This window comes from Bidens hawaiensis, unplaced genomic scaffold (genome assembly GCF_021521415.1).
Source record: "Bidens hawaiensis isolate Kalapana, Puna unplaced genomic scaffold, B.hawaiensis_p1.1 tig00038979_1, whole genome shotgun sequence".
Lineage (NCBI taxonomy): Eukaryota > Viridiplantae > Streptophyta > Magnoliopsida > Asterales > Asteraceae > Bidens > Bidens hawaiensis.
Genome location: NW_027496838.1, coordinates 26304 through 40083, shown reverse-complemented (window position 1 = coordinate 40083; position 13780 = coordinate 26304). Strand labels below are relative to the sequence as shown.

The following is a 13780-nucleotide window of genomic DNA, read 5'->3' as shown; positions in this document are numbered from 1 at the left end:
GGGCCACATGGCATGTTTGATGGTGCCACATCAGCAAACTTTAAAAAGATATTTAAAAAGGATTAAAAAAACACATAACACGTTGGATCATTATCAATTTTACTTTAAACTTTAAACTTTTTTTTAATCATAAGTTATACGAGTTTCGTTACTGTTTTTCGTGTTGATCCTGCATAAATTTTTTTAAACATGCTATTTTTTTTATGATATGTTATATGAATGTCACCAATATTTTATGCAGATTACTTTTATTTTAATATAGTGTTTATCTTTACATACGTTAGAGCATTCTTATCTTATTCCTATCTTCTAATTCAAAATTACACTAAAAACCATTACGTTTTCTCTATCATTTTCAATTAAATAATACATTTTTATACTTTTATCTTTACCATCTCTCTTTCACTCACAATCACTTTTAAAATATATTAAAAAAAAATATAGGCCATGAACCGTAACTTTTCATATATACAGAAACACACTGTAATTCTCTCTCTTTCACTTACACACCTTAAAACAATCCCCACATTAAATAAATGGATTACTCTATAAAATAGTAACAAAGTTTTGAAATTGTTCTAAATAGATCACTCATAAAATCTTTTGTTTCAATCAGATCATTAAAGTTTAGTTTTTGTTCTAATCCTAGATATTTTACCTAGATAACATGTAATGTAGGTTTTTTATATTTAAAAATAGTTTGACATTGCAAAATATTTTTAAGAAAAACAATTTTGAAATTGCAAAATAATAATAATAATAATAATAATAATAATAATAAATTTTTTTTGCAATTTTTCAGATTCCTCTTTTTTTTTTTCAGTTTTCACAAATTCTTTTTCCAGTTTTTACTAATTTTGTTAATTAATTTTAAAAAAATATTTTGCAATGTCAAACTATTAAAAAAAAAACCTACTTAACATGTTAGGTAAAGTATACAGGATTAGAATAAAAAAAACCTTTAATAACTTACTTTAAAAACAAAAAGTTTTATGAGTGATCTGATCAGAACAATTTTAACACTTGCTGAAACTCCAATCACATATTCATATTTGGATGAATGGATTAATAGTGGATGCTACAAAACTAAACTAATTTAATTAATATCGTGGGTCCCTCCCATTGGAGGCATCTTATCCCATCCCTCGTAAATCAAATCTAGTGGTGGTTGTAAATAATGGTTGTATCATGGCTTCCTCATACTTGCTTAGCACCTGTTCATCAAGTATTATTCCGAAATTACCCTCTTCCTCAGTATTCCCGTTTGAATCCTGGGGCTGGGGCTATAATGGAAGACAATATCCTTCATTTGAGTCCAGAACGTATGCCAAATTTGACAAGTTTGAAGGTCAAGATATTAGTAAACAACTTGAAGAAGATGATGATGATGATGATGATGACAGGTGAAGTTTGCTTTCTTACTCATACCACAATGAAAATGAAGTTTTTTTAATACAATTCATTCATTCATTCATGTTTTCCAGTTGCTTGCCTTCGGATTTGGAGGGCGCAGTTCGACAGTCTAGTGAGGCAACTGCTGCATTTGTCTCTTCAGGAGGAATGAGAGCCATTGTATACATTTTATTATTAGGACTATTGGTTTTTATTGGTCCCAAGTATTTCATTTTTGCGTCCCAACTATCACTTTAACTGCCAACGGTCCCAACTTTCACACATGTGTCTGCCACCGGTCCACGACTAACCGAGTACTAACTCCGTTATGTTTTAGATGACGTGTCCATCCTACGTGTTAAAAAACCTTGACGTGGCTGCCTGCGTGTATATTAATAACAAAAAACCAATTTCCTTTTCTCTTTTCTGTTTTGTCTCCAGTCCCAGGCCCCCCGTTTCCCGGCGTTGCTCTCCGGCTGCTGGAATCAGTAGCTACGTGTCCACCCTATTATCTCCTCCTTCACAAAATGCTTCCAAACTCCAATTTTATTCATCCCCAAACACCCCTCACCATATGGCCGTCGCCGCTGCCGCTGCTGTCACCGTCGCTTCTGCCACCACCACTCTTCAAAAATATCCGGTCACATTTCAATCTCGATACCCACAAATCCATTCCGTCAATTCACCAACTCTCTCATTCTCCGGCGGCCTCAGGCTCCGTGACCTAACCATCAAAACCAAACCCAGATCTCACCGCCTTCCACAGTCAACGCCATCGCCGCCTTCCATGGCCGACTCCACCATCGCCCTCGACAGCCGATGGATTCGAGTTCAGTTGAGGCGACGGAGAGGGTGTCTCGGTCTGAGAGTTTGGTGAGGCTGCCAATCAACACATATAAATTGGGTTTTTTGTTATTAATATACACGCAGGCAGCCACGTCAAGGTTTTTTAACACGTAGGATGGACACGTCATCTAAAACATAACGGAGTTAGTACTCGGTTAGTCGTGGACTGGTGGCAGACACATGTGTGAAAGTTGGGACCGTTGGCAGTTAAAGTGATAGTTGGGACCAGCGCCGGCAAAAATGAAATACTTGGGGCCAATAAAAACCAATAGTCCTTGTTATTATTATTATTATTATGTTTTTTGTTATCTAATTATATATACCATCAAACCAACCTTGTTATGCTGCAGGTTGAGCTCTTAATCCCACAGTTGCAGTTTCTTGATGATGAAGGCGCACAAGGTCAACTCTGGGAATTATCAAGAATTTTTGTTGATACTCTCATTCAAGAAACAGGATCTCAGGTTTGTACCTATTTCTTTTTATCAAGAAACACTTACTTTTTATTTTCTTCAATGGTGTCTCTGTCATTCTTATTAGAGAGTCAAAGCAATATTTCCTGATGCTGGAGCTGCTGCACTTTTGAAATACAGCTGGCATGATGCCACTTTCACTTTTGCCAGGTATTTTTCTCATTGTTACCCTTTGGTTAACAACAACGCAAAGCCTAACGATATCAACATCCAGCTTAAGTGATAGAAAGCCTGTTGAAAAAGAAGATGAAATTGTAGTCATGATACTTCCAGACTATCAGATGTTGGAATATGTAGAGCGAATTGCGTCTCATCTTTCAGATGAACCGGTAATTTCACTAATTCAAACTTATTATTGGAACAAAAAAGGACCTTTAAGCCTCTTTGTTCTCTTGTCATACAACTATATGTTATCTTCTAATACATCTATAAATACTACTTAATCTCATATTCATGTCATTCTAGTCACGACCTCTCATTATGTGGAATCCACGTCTTATCAGTGAGGACGTTGGAGTTGGATTCAACGTTCGAAAGTTGAGAAGATACTTCTTGAGGTAACTTTCTTCAGTTTTGCTTTGCTTTTAAATAATAACATTTTGTTCCATGTGAATCGTGCAGATCTTTCACAACGGTTTACTCGATGAAACCTCTACCTGCGGGTGCTGTGTTTAGATGCTATCCCGGGTAATGTACACGTGTCAGCCGTATATTTGTCAAACATTCATCACTTGTGTAACATGCACTCGTTTTTGCCCGACACATGAACAGATTATGGAAAGTGTTCTCTGATGACAAGGACAGACCAAACCGCTACTTACTAGCCAAGGAAATGATTAGCAAACCAGACTCAGAAGACCTTGAGGTTGGTACTTAATTAGGGACCATTTGCATAATACCATATTTAGCCCCCCCAAAAATATGAATTTAATGCTAAAAACTAAAAATATCATATTTACCCATTTCGTCAAATATGGCCATTATACCCTTCTCTTTCTTCTTACACTCCAAACTCTCGTATCCTGATTCTAGTTCTAATCAGGATCATTCAAAAGCTTGTGACTTGCGGCTCGCTTGAAGTTCACTTGAAAGTAGCTCGAAAAAAGCCCATTTAGCTGGCTTGGTTTGTAAACGAGCCAGGGTTGGGTCGCTTTATGGGCTTGTTTTAGTTAAACCCAAAATTTTAGTGAAGGAGAAGGAGGTGATGAGTCATGCCATGTTTTGATGGGGATATATGAATCTATATATACTAGTTTGTATAGATGTTTTGAATATGCTAAGAGAAGAGGTTTTGGTTGTTTGCAGATAATATTTGGAGGAGGAGGAGGTGATGAGTCAGAGGAGGGTCCATCATTATTCAGTCAAGCAGTAGGAGTTTTCAAATCACTCAACAAATTCATGAAAGTTATCTCAAAGTAAGATTTCAAACTTGTTATTGGTTACAAACTACACTTGATGATGCCAGTTGATGGTTGGCAGGTTATGTGTGTATCAAAATTGTAAGTAATTATGTATTCATAAATATTGATAGTAGTTTGTTGGTTTTAAGTTATGACTTGATAGATCATTAGATTGGATGTTGCTACTTGCTAAGTCGTTTAGAATTGAAATCACATGCAGATGCCACAAAACAACTTTTAAGATTATTTTAGCTTTTTTTTTTCTTTTGGTTTACATATGTTTATTTTTGTTTTTTCCTTTTCTTTTTATTAAATATGTAGATTGACGATTGAATATTTTGGTTTAGTTATGGTACCATAACGAACATAACCGATATCGAATTTGCATCATCTCGATGTCCGTATTAAATACGATAAACTTTTCGTATCATAAGCTACGAGTGTCGCTACTATTTTGGACATTTTTTAGCTAATTTTTTTTCCAATGTAGATCAAGAAAACCTTTGGTTGGATAAAGAAAAGCTCCAAAAATATTTAAATTAGAAAATTATAAAGTCCTTAGTTTATTCAAAGAAAAACCCTTTTTGATGTTTAAAAGAAAATCATTTTAGAAAAACTATTTTAATAGCATCTTTTAATTAAAAAAAAAAAAACTTCAAGAAAAAATGTTTCTTTTTAAAGAAATCGGGTTTTAAATAGATTTTTTTAGTAAGTGAATTTTAAAGAAAAAAATTTTGTAAAATAGTGCTTTCAAGAACTTGCTTTTTTTATTCCTTCTAAAAGTTGAAGAATATTAAAAAAATTAAAACACGCTCTTAACAAAATTTTCTTTTTAATTATCAAGCCACGGCCACTCCGATTCACAAAAAGCCATAACCACTGGTTAAGGTGGTCTCGAACACATAATACACAACCTTATTGGGTATACTCACGTAACAACAAACTAGAGGTTTTCTTCTTCTTCTTCTTCTTCTTCTTCTTTTTCTTTTTTTATAAAACTCAAGTATAATTCTAAATTTCAAGATAATTCATAAAAAGCGTGCAAATTCAAGTGTTTGTTTATATGAACTTATAATTAAGACAAATATTAGGAGTCTTGTTTTATGGAATTTTAATTTATAAGAAAATATTAAAAACATAATTGATAACCTGTATATTAAAAAATTGTTATAGATATTATATGACATCATTATTTATTCATAACTATTGGCTGTCAAAGCATTCGATTAATATATTCATATCACTTTTTAAATAAAACACTGTAAAAAAAAAGAAAAAGAGAAAATGCATAGTTATAAAAACTTTTAATTTACATCATTGTGTTATTATAAAAAGCTAAGAGAGAAATGACAACTCATCTTGGTTTTATCCAATGAAAATAGTAGCGAGAAACAAAAAAGGAGTTATCAAAACATCTTAGTTTTATCCGGTGAAAATAGAAGCGAGAAATAAAATAAAAAAAAGTTATCAGAATACTATTTTAATTAGTACTTGCTAAAAAACACTTAGTTAATATTTTTCCTAACACTCTTTTGCTAAAAAAAAGCTTAATATTAATTTATATACAAATTACACATTCATCTACGATATGTATAATCATATATTTTAGCAATTAACAATTTGATTAATGTAGTTCAATGATTAAAACTACAATAAGAAAGTAATACATAACTTTGAAAGTATATAAAATTATAGTATTATGGTCTCAGAAACACACAACAATCTTCTTATTGCAACAAACAACAGTAGAAATATGTCCTAAGTTCCAACTCTGCTCTCTCTCTTACACACAATCTGAGTTTTTAATTTACTTGAAAACACAATCACAAACACACACAACAGCTTGGCCTTAATGAACAGTATGTGCACTGTCAAAATTCCACCCATGAAGTGTAACTCGCGGAGTAACACCTTTCGGTACTTCAAAGGAGAGAGCGATCACCATCTCCTCACCCGGGACCAACGAAAAATAATTATCAGAATAATGAACTGGTAGTATCCGCGTATCTTCACCTTTCTTATCATCCTTATTGCTCGAATGAACAGAAAAATTAAGAAAAAACGCAACCCCCGACTTCGGTCCCATTAACTTCAGAAACTCTACTATCATTTTCCACTCTCGAAAATCGGTTATACAACTTCTGCAACAGACCACCTTCCGGTTTTGTAACATCCGAGTTAAAGTCAAAGTCATCGTACTTTTCAACAAACTTGTTCTTGTAGAGTGCAGTATTGTTTTCTGGTTTCTTCGACATGTTCTTCACGTTGACCCGAACATTATATGTCGACCCGCTAATTGAAATGTCGGAAGTCAACTTAAGAGGTATTTTCTTTTTTCTATACGGTTCGAGCAGTTTATAGTCGCCATCGGGTAAATGTAACCAGTAAAAGTTTCGTGATATTATACGAGAATCCGACGGGTTATAAAGTTTAAGAAGAAGAAAATAAACGGGTTTCGGGTTTGTGGATTTCGAACATTGTTGCGGTTTTCTTTGATGGGACTGAGAGATTTTCAGTGACTTCATAGTAGGGACATGTTCCTTCAAGATCCCATACAGATACCTCAATTGCCACGTCAGCAAGGTCAGTTGATGTGGTGTTAACCACCTGGATGATATTATGTGTTAATGTACAATGAAATTGTAATATTATGAGAAAATTTGCACAGACCATACGGCAAGTTTGGTCCCCAGATTTTTAATGCAAACTTAATCCAAACATTTGTTAAAAGAGGTTTAGGCGTGTAAAACAAACTGAAAAAACACAAACATAGTATGTTCGTGTTCGCTTAACTTTAACTACAACAAAAAACTAAACAAACAGTGTTTTCTTGTTCATGTTCATTCATTAGAAAAAAGAACGTGTTCGTGTTCGTTTATGTTCATTCGTTTACAGTATAAACAGCATAACTAACCTAAAACCAGCTAAAAGTAATGTAAAGAATAATGTATTAGGCCTAAAAAATTTACAAGAATACATTAACGAACGTAAACGAACAAACATAACTAAACTAACATAAGCGAATTTAAAAGAACAAAAGTAATTGAACATTCATGGACATAAATGAACGAATGAGACATATGTTCATGTATGATCGTTTAACCAAATGAACAAAAATTTTTGTTCATGTTCGTTCGTTTATTAAATAAACGAACTTCCTACCGAACGGTCCATGCTAAATGTCCGGTTCGTTCACTGGCCCAGAGAGGGTTGGAACTTTAGTCCCCACCAATAATCCCAGTTAGTTTTGAACGGAAAAGTGATGCCATGTGTCATTCACGTGAGGGTAATTGTGTCTTTTCAAAGTTGAAACCCTAATTAAAACATCTGGGATTAACGCTGGTGATTAAGCACGCAACCCTCTCACAAATGTTTGGACTAAGTTTGCAATTTTTTATATCTGGGGACCAAATATGCAATATCGTCAACCACAGGGACCATTTGTGCAACTCACACTAATAATATTATTTAGAAATGAATGGTTTATTACCTCTATGAAATTAGTCCAGAGGTTTAGTTGGACGTGTATCGGTTCTGCGGCGTGTTTACAGCCGTAAAATCCAGCTGTTTGGTCGTGAAGATGATCATAGAACTGGCCACGTAGACCAGTCCAAGGATTTTGGGTTTTCCAGATCAGCACACCAGTGTATTTGGTCCACATGCGTGATGTCCATCCCTCTAATAAGGCTCTGTATTGGATGTAGTTTACTAATTGGGCCTGTTAACAATTGGAACAAACATAAAATGAGAATCAAAAGTAAATAATAAAAAGCATAGGTTAACAGGTCACTTTGGGACCTATTTAATACATGGGTCATATTTGGGTTGCCTTCTAATAAACGGGTCGTGTTCGGGTCGACCTGTTTAGGTATACGGGTTGACCTCTTTTAACTACGGGACATGCACGGGTTGACGTTTGTTAACATGATTATTTTAACATGTCAACCCGCTAACCGAATGCGGACTAGGGTTGATGTTTTTGACACGAATGAATATACGGGTCGTGCTTAGGTTGAACAACTCAACCCGCATATAATTTTTTTGCATACACCCTACTAAAGTAACTATGCCACTTGTTATACAAGAAATTAGATTATAATTATATTATTTACTATTCATAATCTTTGTTTAAAACAGACAAAAAGTGTGTGCACAAACTGACCCGTTTTATCGAGCCTGTTACACAACCCACCCATTTGGGCACCTGTAACCAAAACCAAACAAACATGATCTATACCTTCAAACAGAAATCAATAAGATCCTTCGGTTGATCATAAAGTAATATCTGATCATGAACCAAACCAGGTTTCGAATACGGAATATATTTATGATAAACCCATATCGGGTTCGCGATCTCCTCTACAAACCCACCGTCCACCTTTTTAAACAAAGGAATCTTCCAGCCTTCTGGAGGCATTGTTGCCCTTATAGTAGCCGCAACCGGCATCCCCACATTCCCGACTTCGGGATTAAACCCATATTTATAATAATCGTCTCTAAAAAAATCCTCAGGATCCTGAATCTCATAAGGCCCGTCGGTAAACCCGCCCTGTGAATCTGCAAACCTTTCCCATAATGACCCTTTTATGTAAACGCGGGCCCTGTCTAGATATTGACTAGGGTCCATTGCGGTGAGGTTGGTTGACTTGTCGGGCTCGTTGACTTTTAAGTAAAACGGGTGGAGTTTTAGGTCGTTTGTTAAAGCTTTGTTGATGTCGTCGGGTGGTGTTTGTTCGTTTCCTCCTACCCATAGAGCAAGGCTCGGGTGGTTTCTTAGAAGTTTGACGGTGTCGCGTGCACAATATAAGAAAAGTTCATGGTCTAACGGGCCGTCTGGGTTGGAGACCGGGTCGCCTCTACCATCAACATCTCCAGTTATCCAGAATTCTTGCCAAACCTACAAAAAATAGCAATACTGATGGATTGGGGTGTAAACAAACCGAGCCAACCGAGCTTATCCAGGCTCAAGCTCAGCTCGTTTAATTTATGAGAGCTCGAGCTAGGCTAGTTTTTCAAGCTCGAACTCAGATTGCTTCTTATTTAGTATTTATATACATCTTCAATTATTTTTTTATACATATTTTATATATAATCTACTATATATTATATTATTATTTAGTTAATTTTATCATACAATTACATATAACTATAATCAATCAATCAATCATGCCCAGTAAAATCCCACCGACAGCAAAGCTATAAGTAGGGTCTGGGGAGGGTGGGATGTAGGCACACCGTACCTCCATCCAAAGGAATGAAGAGGTGGCTTCCAGAGAGACCATCGGCTCTAAGTACATGTGTATGAAGCAAAATAAAGGAAATCAAAGTTTAACAGTTATATACAAACTACTACTAATTATAATAATATTAATAATAAGATCACAGTTTAACAGCTATATAAAAGCTAATAATAATTATAATAATAATAATAATATATGTAAGGGAAATACCATTATGGTATGCGACCTAAATAAGTTAAGTCTAAGCCCTAAGGTATTCAATTCTCTCTAAAAATCCTTAACTTTAATTCTACTTCTCCACGAATTCCTATCCTCAACCATGTCCTCGGAGAGGTTTAGGTCTATCAAAACATGCCTAATCCTCTCATCCCAAGTCAATAGTTATAGGTCTATAACTATAACTATTATAAAAATATATATTAAAATAAAATTATACAAAATAATAAGCTCGTTTAGGCTCGCAAGCCAGTTCGAGCTCGATTAGTGAAACTCGGGCTCAGGTTCAGACACCACTAAGAATTAGAGGCTTACCAGTAAACCATAAATATCACAGTAATGATAAAAATCAGGTCTTTCAGCTAATCCACCGCCCCAACAACGCATCATATTGAAGTTCATATCTGCATGAAACTTAATGTCTGTTTGGTAACGCTTTTTTGAAAGCCTAAGCAAACCGTCAGATAAAATCCAGTTTCCACCCCGAATAAAGATCGGCTCTCCATTCACCTTAAACAGCCTGCAAAACAAATCGATAATAATCATATGTAGAACTAGCAAAACGGGTGGGTCAGGTTGTTTTTCTACAAGTTGGGTTGGCCTGAAACACTTTTTGACCCGAATGGACAAAAGAAATTACTATTATATAGAATAAAAGACAACTATGATGCCACAAGGGCCCTCATTGGGCCACTTGGCGGCACCTTAGTGGTCAACGGTATTGTGTTTTTTTTCTTATTTTAGTTCCAGTGTCATAATGAACATAACGTAAACCGACCGAATGCCATTTTTGTTTGTTCTAGTTCTGTATCGTAATTAACATGACGTAAACCGACCGAATTCGCGTAGACTCACTGCATTTTGTTTTAGTTCCGGCATAGTAACGAACGTAACGAAAACCGATTGAATGCCAAATTTACTTCTTTTTTAGTAATGGCACCGTAATAAATGTGACGTGAACCGACCGAATTTTCATAGACTTACACCCTCAACGCTCGAGTTTTACCAACATCCAAGTTTTACCAACCAATGCTACCCCATTGGTCCACCTCAGTTTATATATATATTTTTGTTTTAGTTCAGATACCATAACGCACGTAACATAAATCAACCGAATTCGCGTCAACTTACCGCCTCAACGCCCAAGATTAACAACACTTGGAGAGCTGAACCATCGGTTACCATAACCAAACTACAATATGCAGTTACTAGGTTATGGCAGAACTGAACCATTGCTTAATTGTTACGTTCAGTTATACCGGCAATCGGACCACAATTTTCGTTTAATCAGGTACGACTTAACCCAACCATGTTAATTTTTTGCTTTGATTAATTTGGTTATAACAACGCACACCAAAACCATAACCAAGCCACAACTTTTGACTAATCGATTATGGATTAACCGAACCGTCACTTAATTGTTCAGCTATATTCGATTATGCCGCTCACCAAAACCATAACCGAACCACAAATTTAAGTTAATCAATTATGGCTAAACCGAACCTTCGGCCAATTGTTCAACTCGAGTAAGTCAGTTAATTCGGTTATTTGCTCACCCCTACAATTCATACCTTCCACCAGTAGCACTATCAATTTCACTATGAATCTTCCGGAACCCGAAATAATGGGCCCACGTATCACTCTCTCCATGACCATCAACATCAATAGTAATCTCAACATTGTAAAGCGATTGCTTTCCCATGCCGTTCGGCCACCACAAATTTGGCTTGTAGAAAAAAAGCTGCAGTAAAAAACCATCAGCAATTCAAATAACATAACACCTTCAATATAATAAATGAATAACCAACATTAAAAAAAATAAATAAATAAATAAAAGAAAGAAAACATTACCTCAGGAAATGTAAACTGAACATGTGAGTTAGCAGGAACTGACACTTGTTTTGTCTGAAGGTTTTCGACTAAAACCGTGTTTCCTTCAAGCTCGGTTGACACTTGAATACTTAAGGAACAATTTGCAGCTTTGTTACTTCTGTTTGTTAATTCTGTTGTTGCGTGTAAATAAACCCTCTTGTAACCATCAAAGAACGATGAGACCAAATGAGGGTCTACTATTTTTACAGGCTGCAACGTTGTGATGAAAACTATATGTATTAATGCAGTCAGAGTATGTATAATTCGCGGCTGTGCACAATGGACTCACCCCTGCAACAGTGATGGACACCTCATCCCAAATGCCAGTGTTCCTATCCCTGCAAAATTTATATAAAAGTTGAGAATCGATAACGGTGCTCTCTTTGATAAACAAATAAAGGATAACTGAAATGAAACAGCAAAAACGAGAGAGTGAATACACAACAACTTGAAACAATATTATCTTCAGAAGTTTTTGTTTTTGTAACCAGATTCGATCAGTCAGAAAATTGATGTGATACCTGATGGGAGCCATCCAATCCCACCCCTGAACATACTGTGTAGCAACATCTTTCCCAATCTGGTACAAGTTTCAAACGATGAATACGTACGTATTTATGTGTAATGTAAAGGTTGAAAAACATAACAGGTCGGTCAGATTGTTTTATTACCTCATGATCACCGCCTTGGCCTCCCTGAGGAGGAATAGTACCGGGATGATCAGGTGGATGAACGAGAACCGCAAGCTTATTATTACCATCTGGATTAAGGAAAGCAGTCACGTCAATTGAATGCCCGCGAAACATCCCCTTTGGCAGCAGGGTTTCGTGTCCATTTAAATAGACTTGAGCGGAGTAATTAATGCCCCGGAAATTCAGGTCAACGTGCTGATCAGTTGACTGTTAAACATTGAATTAATTTGTTATTAACTATTTGGCATTTCTTCAGCTACCAGTTACTTGATTTGTAATTATGTGATATACAAGCCTAAGACTGTTGATGCCTACCAGTTTAGAGTGAAACGTTGTGAAAAACCAGAAAGTATAATATCCCCGACCGGAATCACCAATATCCATAATTGCTTCATTATTTAACCCATAAAAAGGATCGGGGACGCGTTTGTTCTTTACAAGGGTCGCCAAAACACTGCCAATTAATTAAATGTTTCCGTAATAAGTTATAGGCATCAAATATCAGTTTCAACTAATACTAATAATAATTCCTTACGTTCCCGGAACAACCGCCGGCATCCAGGGTGGATTTTCTGAGGGAGGATTGGTGGTGGTCAACTGAACTCCCGTGAAGTCAACGTTGGCGGATGGAGCTGCTAACCATCCTTCCTCCAACAACGTCTTCACCATTTCTCAACTTCTTCTTCAACTGTAGATCAGAATGGACGATGATGATGATGATGATGATGAAAGATATTCGGATATTCGGGGAGTTTAATGTTGTCCGTCGGTTGATAATAGTGAGACGGAGTATTTAAAGATAACATGTGTTTTTGTTATTATTATTTTTTGACAGGAATTGTCTTTATATTTACATCAAATTTTAGCGACTGTCCTTTATCTTTAAAAGTAACATAAATTGTCTTTTACATTTTCAAATGTTACACCATTTGTCATTTAGCCCTAACCCAGTTAGTATTTCTCGTTAATTCAGGTCACATGTCTTGCACATTAGGGCAAATTTGTCAATCAACCTATTTACTTAACAAAATTAATAAATAAACTAAAATATAATATATAAATATATATCATATAAAGATATATCTCTCTGAAGCCCTCTCTCTCTCTTCCTCTCTATCTTTCTACCACAAACCCACGTCGACCTCCATAACCGTCGGCCACCATCGACCTCCAGCAACCTCCATACCCGCCTATAAACACCACCACGCCTATCACCTCACACCACCTCTGCCACCACCAACCTCGGGCGCCACATTGAAGCTAGTCGCAAGCCCACAGCTCCGGCACGTTAGGGCTCGGAGCCTCGGATCAGTAATCTCTAAACAAATCCCCAAATTCTAGGGTTTGTGGCGGTAGATCTGGCGGTGGCTCTGGTCACATAAGGGAAGCAAATGGCATGGCAGGTGGTACCAAATCCCGTCGAGGGTTCCGTTTTCGTTTGATTTTGCAGTGAAGGATGGGTGGCGGTAGATCCCGTCGAGGGTTTGTGGTGGCAGATCTCGTCGAGGGTTTGTGGTGGCAGATCCCTAGGGTTTAGGGTGGGTTGGTTGGTGGTTGTGGTGGCTCGCCGAAGAAGATGGTGGTGGTGGTTCACCGGAGAAGATGGTGGTGGTGGTGATGGGTTGGTGGTGGTTTATGAACGGAAGAGA

The 13780-nt window shown here is 36.4% G+C and overlaps 1 protein-coding gene and 1 pseudogene across 2 annotated transcripts; one reads left to right on the top strand and one right to left on the bottom strand.

The window, feature by feature from the left end:
* The first annotated feature begins 1471 nt into the window (after positions 1–1471).
* LOC143590731 (uncharacterized) lies at positions 1472–4130 on the top strand. The gene is made up of 8 exons (XM_077071123.1): positions 1472–1572; positions 2589–2702; positions 2779–2861; positions 2926–3040; positions 3177–3268; positions 3333–3398; positions 3483–3576; positions 4017–4130. Exons 1-8 carry the CDS (start codon positions 1474–1476, stop codon positions 4128–4130), a joined length of 777 nt encoding a protein of 258 aa, XP_076927238.1. The 5' UTR covers positions 1472–1473.
* Positions 4131–5725: 1595 nt separating this feature from the next.
* On the bottom strand, positions 5726–12802 carry LOC143590730 (mannosylglycoprotein endo-beta-mannosidase-like; annotated as a pseudogene). The gene is made up of 11 exons (XR_013145528.1): positions 12667–12802; positions 12447–12585; positions 12111–12338; positions 11961–12019; positions 11729–11777; positions 11419–11649; positions 11139–11308; positions 9883–10087; positions 8349–9008; positions 7602–7829; positions 5726–6718 (listed from the first exon to the last, which is right to left on the bottom strand). The product of XR_013145528.1 is annotated as a mannosylglycoprotein endo-beta-mannosidase-like (transcript).
* Between the last annotated feature and the right edge of the window lie 978 nt (positions 12803–13780).

What these genes read in the sequence shown, in the direction of transcription:
- LOC143590731 (XM_077071123.1), top strand. Translation starts at nt 1,474, where the DNA reads ATGTTTTCCAGTTGCTTGCCTTCGGATTTGGAGGGCGCAGTTCGACAG. An exon ending in GCCACTTTCACTTTTGCCAG is followed by an intron (nt 2,862 to 2,925) that starts GTATTTTTCTCA and finishes ATCAACATCCAG; the next exon opens with CTTAAGTGATAGAAAGCCTG. An exon ending in CAGACTCAGAAGACCTTGAG is followed by an intron (nt 3,577 to 4,016) that starts GTTGGTACTTAA and finishes GGTTGTTTGCAG; the next exon opens with ATAATATTTGGAGGAGGAGG.